Below are 8,765 nucleotides of genomic sequence, written 5' to 3'. Positions count from 1 at the left end.
TGATATTTCATTTTTCAGAAAAACTGAAAATGAGCAAGAAGCGAAAATTTGAAAAGATGTCTGAGAATTTGGATGACCTTAAAAGGAAAAACATGGAATTAGAGAGAGAAAAATCCTCCCTTATGGACAGAATTTTACAATTGGAATCCTTAAACAAAGTTCTAAATGAAAAGAATGAAGTTCTAGAGCAAGAACTCTGTCAATGGAAAGAAAATTGTAATTGTCCTAAGGTAAACAAATGTTTATACATTAGATTATTAATTTTTTAATGGAACTAATCTATATTTAATAAATAAAAGTAGAATAGTAAAAAGATTTTGATTTGCTGATATTTAAAATATTAATTGTGTTTTTTTGCCAAACAAGTTTTAAGGCTTACCTAGTTTAAAAAAACCCATATTTTTCAAAAATTTTGTCAATGAAGCACATAAGGTATCAGTTATAAATGTAAGATAAATTGATATACACTATTTAAGAAGAATATAATAATAATTTAGCAATCTGGTTCCTACTGACTAGCTTTTGAGTTGCTTATTTTATTATACTTATTTTACATCTATTTGACACAAAAGTAAACCTATTAAAGTTTGATGAGATTTTATGCCATTTTATTATTTAGGATGTTGCCGGAAACTTCCGGAATGTTCCACTGTTGGCCATAAGAAAAATATTGGAATTTCTATGTTTTGACGACCTGAAGACATTGAGATGCCTTTCATCTTGGTAAGTTTTCAAATACTTTGTTTTAAAAAAAACCCATTGCCTAAAATAAAATCATTCTACTTCTTATGCAATATTGTTTTTAAAATTTGCAATTAATTTTTTCTGAATGGTTTAACAATATTTGATTTGTATCAAATACCTCTCAACCTTTTTTTGTTTGTTTGTCCTTGCTATATTTCCATCTGTCTATCTGGTTTGAAATTCAAAAAAGCATTTTGACATTTATTTGATTTACAATAAGGGTGAGGGGGCATGTCTATTACAAAATAAACATTTGAGGCGTATCTTTAAAACTGTCTGGTTAAAGTTATCTTTTTTCTTTCGAACCTCAACTTATCTTTTTTCTTTCGAACCTCAACAAATGTTAAATCCACTTCATGCAACTATCCCTTTGATTTCTAGGTAGTGATTCTGTAGGATTTAATATAAAGTTAGGTATAAGATAGGGATGGCAATCCGTCTAATTTATAGACCGGATTCTTACAAGAATCCGTCCAAAAATAAAACGGATTCTCTGCGGATTCCGGATTCTAGCAAAATTTTAAAAGGCTTTTTTAGAAATAAATTAAGGGATTAATTTATACTGGGTACTGGGAAGAATCTAAAGCTGCGTTTTTTTTATATTTTCTGATATCTCCACTTGGTGGTGTAGGTGGGGAGAAATGGGGGGTTTGTTATCTTTGTCTTCAAAGAGGGGGGTTGAAAGAAAAAACTCATGACGCTAATTTTAGCCTAACAATTAAGAATCTGAATCGGCAATAAAAAACAGATTCTGGATTCCTAAATGGGCGGATACCGGATTCTGGATTCCGGAATCGGATAGCCAACCTTAGTATAAGATGAAGAGACATTTAGTTATTAAAACTAATTTTGTTTACTTTAGGTTTTTCACAACAGTATCCAATGAATTTAAATCAGTGTTTGGAACTTACCATGTTGAACTCCATGATTTTGGACCTTTATTGAGATATAGAATTCAAGAACAATTATCTGCTGCGACAGAAAGATCCTATGGACCTGAAATAAAGTTTGATTTCAATTTTAAATCTTCAATTTTTGCCATACCTGATCCTGGTTTTGTCAAAGAAATTCTTTTGGAATACAAGGATAACATAACGGCAATGTATATTTGTCTTTGTCATGACAAGCACACATATCTTCTTGAACAAGCCTTAGAATTGAAAAAGCTGGAGCAGTTAGATATCTTTTTGTACTGTTGTAAAAGTAAAAAGGCCTGTGAGAATGGGCATTTAGTTTTGACAATGAAATTTTTAAATTCATTCATATCTAGATATGCTAATAAACTTAAACATTTGGGCATTCATAATATAGAACTATGGGAAGATGGCAAATATAAAATCAGCAATAGTGAAATACCAAGGCTTTCAAATCTAGAGTCATTTTCTATAAGTAGATCTGACATTCCACAGGCTTTAAGTGTGATGAGAACAGTTAACTTTGAAAACATAACTAATTTAAAGATGGGTGCTGAAGACATATCTAATCTGACAAACATTGGCATCAAATATTTTAACATCAGAAACCTATCAGTTTTGAGTTTACATAATATGAATGAGGATTTAGCTCTAGCTTTAATGAAAACAAGCTCAAACACACTTTCAAGGTTGGAGTTTAAGAATATTTTTATTGATCATGAAAGTATCAGACATATCAAATTTTCTAATCTCAAGTATCTCAGCATTCAAGGAATGGACGAAAGATGTGCTTTAACTTTGATCAATAATGCTGCAAATACATTAGAAGAAATTGAATTAAGTAGTACTGATTATGATTCTGGTCTTCAAGCTGTCAAGGATTTTAAGTTTCCTTGCTTGAAAAAAATTAATTTTAATTTTGTATCAATATCTAAACTTGTCCATTCTTTAACTAATGCTTGCAATGTAAACACTAAAATTCTTTATAATGGGGAAATAATCTCCAAATTATTGCTTAGTCACCTTTGCTATAAAACAATTGCAACTCTCGAAGATCCAAATTATTCTTACCTCTATTGATGATTGATAGCATTTCTAAGGTTGGTATTCATAATTTGTGATTCTTAAAATATAATCTCTTGTTATAATCAAAACAAATGTAAGATTTACTTCATTTTATCTTGCTTCTTTCTAGATAAAGGTAGGGTGGTGTGGGGTATTTCGGATCATTTTTTTGTTCTTAAAAAAACATACCTACCTAGTAACTTCTCAAAACTTTTTTCCATTTTTTTTGTAGAACACTTGTGGATGGGTCATAGTGATGGTGCTTGTTATGGTCCCGTTAGGATCTCATAGCTAGAAGTTAGTCAAAAACTGGTTTAAAGAGCGGTGGTTTTTGTTGGCTATGGCTATGGATTATGGTTTTTAAAACTTTATACATATTTTAGAGGCATTCAAAGGTTTGCAGTTCGAAATTTTTTTTGTAAAAAGTGTTTTTCCCCCCAAAAAAATTTATTTTCAAAATCGTACCCACCAGTTTCTAGCAGTTTTTTGATATATTTTTTCATATCTCAAATTGGCTAGGGTTGACCTACTAGTGTGGCTAAGGTGTTTAAAGATGCAGAATTACATGATTGGCATTAAACTTGAAATGATAAGGGGTCTATCTCTGTAGCGGACGGCTCACCTTTGCTTTTCAGAGCCACTCAATCTTGGTCCGCTGGAATTTCATTTCTGTGGTTTTGACATTTTATCAGTTTCTTTCAATGTAGTCTGGAAATAGTAGAGCAGTTATTTTGACTCGAATGTTCGGTAAAATTAACCTAGAATAAAAAAAACCAATATTAATTCTAGGTAGTTACAATAAGAACGGGTTGGCTAATAAAAGTGCACTTATAAATAAAGAAATGAAAGAATAAAAAATAAAAAGGAATTAAATTTACAATTTACATTCCATACTAAAGTCTTTGTTCACTTAAATTTCATTCTACTTAATGTATTAAAGAATATGAGCTATAAAGTACTTACATTGGCTCTCTGTTAGGTTTGAAGTTTGGTTCCAGCAGAATAGTACATATCCAATTAATCCCCTAGTTGCGTTGTTAGGGTTGGTGTTCTTTCCTTGATGGTATTTAGCTTTGAGTTATTTGACTTGTTCTCATTAGCTTTGGTTGTAGCTGTTCTTGTTAACTTCCTGCAAAGATAACAATTGTTAGACAAGGCCAGATTATATTTCCTTATTGACGTCAGATTATTTAAACATTATTTTGAACATTTACTTGAATCCTTGCTACAATAAAGGAATTAAAAAGAGTATAATATTCTATACCTTTTATTTCAGTGTGATAAGCAAATCCCTTTACAGGTAGGGCACACTAGTTCTCCAATTATCCAAGGCTGGTTTTCCGCCAATCAAATTAGTTCTGCTTAGGGGTCTTTTGTTAGGGGTCTTTCTAGCATTAGGGGTCTTTCACACAACACAGATCTGTTCTCCGTTTGGGTATCCACCTAAAATGGAACAGTATTATTGGAGGCCATTATAATGGAGGTTTAAATTATGTACTTTAGCTCTTTATTCTTTTTATAATTTACGTTGGTTTGACTTTACCAAAACATTTAATACATTAAGTCTACTTCAATAGAAAGTTCATTAAGTCACTTGATGTTAGTTTGACTTTGACAAAACATTTGAAACGTTGTTTAATTTAAATTCAATCTTCATATGATTTAGTGTTAGTTTGACTTCAACAAAACATTTGATACTGTATAAATATTTTCACCTTATTGTTCATTTATCTTGCAGTGATATATCCTTTCAACGACTTCGCTGTTACAAATTAAATATAAAAATTTTCTCACCTAGATAGCCACCCGTTATATTAAATATTTATTTATTCACTTACTTTTACTTTCTGAAATAAGAAAAAGGCTTTAAAACTTTAAGTTGCTTTTGATTTTGCGTGCACATATATTCTTTACAATGATTTCCTATGAACAAATACAGATTTAAATTCTTATTGGACATAATTGTCTTTATTTTCTTTACTTTAATTACTTTGGACACAATTTTCATAGAATAAGTATTTAAGAGTGGGAATGAAATTTAGTAATTTAGAAATTAATATTTAGTACTATAATTGGGTGGCGTGATGTGAAGATAAGCTGTCGACAAAGCAGTTTGTAGGCTCAGGTCTACTCTTTTCTCAGACTCATGTTGTAACTCTTTTCTCCTCTTAACTTTTTCTCCATGATTTCAACAGTTAACTTGTTCATCTTTTACAATGTCTTCGCCCCTTTCTTCAGTAAATCTTCGCCCCTTTTCTTCATCAAATTACTTGTTTCTACACCACAACATTACTACTCTTTACTCGGCACTCTATGGCTTGTGTCAACATCTCAACTGTGGCTCATAACTCCTAAATAGTTAGGATTAGCATACGTCCGTTACAATCTCTAGTATTTCAACACATTTTATGCATTAGGAATTTTGAAAAATACAAAATCTTAAGAAGGTACTTTAAATCTTGGAGATATAACCCATATCATGTATAGTTTTTGTTGGGGCATGCTAATAGCTTTCTATAGACACCTTAAACACCTTAAGTTAGAACAACGATTCCTATTGCAAACGATAGCTGAAGGCTATACAATTTTTTAACTTGTAAGACACCAAGGTCGATTTTTTAAGTTTAGCAAAAAAAAAAAATTTTCATGATCCCGTTTTAAGGTCAAAAATTTTTTTTGCTTTTCATGAGTTCTTTCGTTTATAACATCATTATTAAATGGTTTTTAAAAAGTTGATAGGCCTTTGACCCAAAACACACCCACACCACCTTATTTATCCATTTAATACAATAATGTATGAATTACTTAATTCATTTTTAATACTGGAATATGCCTTACGATATGATATCACTGAATTCTCACTGGTCATTGATTGACAACAAATTCTTTTTCTCTATAATTGTGTTGACCATAAAGAAATACCTAAGCAAGATGTAATAAAAAGTTTGGAATAAAAATAATTTTTAGTAATTACATTATTTTAGCTCTGTAGTTTTCAAAATTATGATTTTGTTGAAATAAATATTATTTTTTTCTTCTCAATTCTAGTGTCAATCAATACGAAATAGGCAATGTATAGTAAAACGTTTGGAATATGTATTGTTTCCTTTTTGTTGGAACAAATGTTGGTTGGACTGAATATTACTTTGTTTTAAAGAATTTGTTTACCCTTAAAGCATATAGGTATTTAATTATAAATATGACAACGAATTTATCAATATTATGAAAAAACGATAAATAAGGTATTAAGCTTTGTTTTTTTGGATATTGTCGTTCTAGTTTTTATTTTTGTGATTTCAGATAAAATATTCTTATTTTCAGAACAAACAACAAAATGATTTCTCTTGAAGACTTTCCGATTTTGATATTAGAAGTAATTTTGAAATATGTTGATCTAAATGATAAAAAGAATTTGCGGCTGACCTGTTCTACACTCGCATTTAGAATAATCTCTATAGGTAGGTACTAATGGCCTTTCCCCTACCAAGTAGGGGCTTCCACGATGTATTTTTGGTTCCAATTTATCCTGCACTAACGGCTAAGCACTTGAGGAGGGAGGATTTTAATTCGATAATCCAATTTTTTTATTAAGATTTTTAAAATCTAAAAAAAATTGTGAGTGGGGGGGGGTAAGTTTTCTAGGGGCAATTGTGGTACTCTCCCCCAAAATAGTTATGAAACCTATGAGAAGCTATCCTGTAAAGGAGATCCATGTCGGTTCAGCGGTTAGCAAGATCCTTCAGTACAGGCAAACAGATAAACATTCTGTTATTTTATTATAAGGATTGGGTTTATAACATACATTGCTTGTTTTATATTGAACTAGTGGCTACGCCCCTAGAGACTTGTTTGTGTACTTAATGTGGGATAGGGGGAAGTCGACCTCCCTTAACTATCAAATTAAGTTTTAAAAAGAAAATTAAAAAAATGGAGGGGTAATTTTGTTCTAGGGGGGACTTTCCTTTGGAGAGTAAAGATAACCTGCACAAAACAGTTATAAAGCTTCCTTTGACCTATTAAAAGCCTCACTGTAAAGGAGAACCATATTACTACATCCTTTGCTACAACAGACAAAATAAAGCTTACTATATTATATGTAATAGGATAGATTCTGGCCTGTCTATTCATCCATCTAAACTGTAAATCATTCTATATTTTTTTTTATCTGTGGAAAACTGTCTTTAATAGTTAATTACCGCATCGTATTGTAAACAGCTTTCCGCAGACATAAAATGTACATAAGATTAAAACCAGATTTTCTTAGCCTCGAGATGCCGAAGGCACGGCTAACAAAACTGGTTTAATATTATGATTGTACATTTTAATATTCGTAGAAAACTGGATATAATATGATACATGATTTTTCAGTTTGGTTTAGAACCATTTCTTATCCAACGGATATTAATCGGTTTCGAAGCCATACTGAAAATAACCATTCTAGATGGATCAATGCGAGCCTGGACAGTGAAACTAACACCCAGTAGTTTGTTACAGACAAGATCAATATTATCCACTGCAATGACAAAAGTTAAAGATTATAATTGGGATGTTGCATTAAATATCAAGATTATTAATCTTAACATCTTTTGTGAAGGAATGTATAAATACAAATTTATTTGATTTAAAAAATAAGCTTTTGAAATCTAATTCTACAATTCTACATTTTGGATGTTCCTGTGAAAACCTCACATAAAGTGGCTCATCCACCCCCCCCCCCCTTCTCGTTATTTTATCACCAAAATATATTTATTTGTTAATTTGAAGTTACAAATATACAGGGTACTAAAGGAATAAGACAATGGCCGATAAATTGATATACATCCACAATGAAGATACACAAAATTACCACTTCTGTAGATAACAATTATTGGTTGCAACGACTGAATAAACCAACCACTAAAAATTCTAGTCCTCGAAGTAATTAAAACGTTATTATAAAGCTTTGGGACTTGTGTAATAAACAGTCCAATGTCCCCTCCCTCTCTGACAAAAATATGTGTATGTATTTATATATTCACTATAGAAGTTACAGAGATCTTAAGTGATTGGCAAGAGTACATACAAGCGTTGGATATTAAACTAATAGAAGTACACTCTTACTTAAACAGGTATGAATAGGATAAAAAAGAATAAAATACTGTATTAATCAACTTGTCCTCCACTCCTAGCTTCTAGGGAAGGAGAGGAAAATAGCCTTAAACCAACTTGAAACATTTTAAAAGCTTTCCTGAAAAGTACAATCAATTTGGATCAGTATTATCTTAAGATCTTTAGCTACAGACAAAAAAAAACCTTACTACTTTAGAATATAGGATATATATAGGTATTATGTTATTTTATGGCAGGGCAGATTGATAAGCTTTCAAATAAGTTCCCATAAAACAAGGATGGCAACATCCTTAAAAGCGAAGCTCTCAAATGAGACATTAGGACTAACAAAAACTAACAGGGTCAGAGCTTAACAAGCAAAATATTAATTTATACGTGAAAACAATACTGTAACTTGTTGCCCTAGGAATCCTTATTCCAAAAATCAGAAGAATACCTAGTTATAAAACATTGTTGAAAGTGTCTCATTTAGATCAAAATTTTTGTGTTTGAATGTTTAATTTGGCTTTATATTTATTTATCTCTTTTATTTACTAGCTTGATTCCAGTACATCTACCTATGCTTGGTGCACTTACAATAACAGGATTGTTACTTTTTGTATCACCTAATATCATCCTATATGCTGTATGTATGAATTTCGGATTCTCTTTAGTAAGGATTCAGATGCACACGGATATTGAAAGTGAGAATCTCATATTTTCGTCGTTTATGCCATTGTATGTTCACAAAGGAGCTTGTAAATGCTAGACTTATTCGACATTTTCTACGGTTGTTTGTTGAAATGACCTTAAGGGGTGCTTTATTTTTGCCTATTACAATTTTCAAGGGTGGTAAAACTCAAAAATCAGGGATCTAAAGGGAAAAGACAATGGCCAATAAAATTATGTACATCCCCAACAATGATACACAAAAATACCCCTTCTGTTTATTAA

The 8,765-nt window shown here is 31.0% G+C and overlaps 1 protein-coding gene and 1 long non-coding RNA gene across 2 annotated transcripts; one reads left to right on the top strand and one right to left on the bottom strand.

Moving 5' to 3' along the window:
- On the top strand, positions 1 to 3,324 carry LOC145304009 (uncharacterized). The gene is made up of 3 exons (XM_080145762.1): positions 1 to 230; positions 620 to 723; positions 1,607 to 3,324. The coding sequence occupies exons 1-3, from the start codon at positions 30 to 32 to the stop codon at positions 2,736 to 2,738; spliced, it is 1,437 nt and encodes a 478-aa protein (XP_080001888.1). The 5' UTR covers positions 1 to 29; the 3' UTR covers positions 2,739 to 3,324.
- A 108-nt stretch (positions 3,325 to 3,432) lies between these two features.
- LOC145304013 (uncharacterized) lies at positions 3,433 to 4,654 on the bottom strand. The gene is made up of 4 exons (XR_013873947.1): positions 4,518 to 4,654; positions 3,988 to 4,166; positions 3,687 to 3,852; positions 3,433 to 3,481 (listed from the first exon to the last, which is right to left on the bottom strand). It is a non-coding gene; the product is annotated as an uncharacterized LOC145304013 (long non-coding RNA).
- Between the last annotated feature and the right edge of the window lie 4,111 nt (positions 4,655 to 8,765).

This window comes from Acartia tonsa, chromosome 13 (genome assembly GCF_053477335.1).
Source record: "Acartia tonsa isolate MP-2025a chromosome 13, ASM5347733v1, whole genome shotgun sequence".
Classification (NCBI taxonomy): domain Eukaryota; kingdom Metazoa; phylum Arthropoda; class Copepoda; order Calanoida; family Acartiidae; genus Acartia; species Acartia tonsa.
The sequence above is the reverse complement of the archived record's forward strand: the minus strand, read 5'-3'. Positions and strand labels throughout refer to the sequence as shown.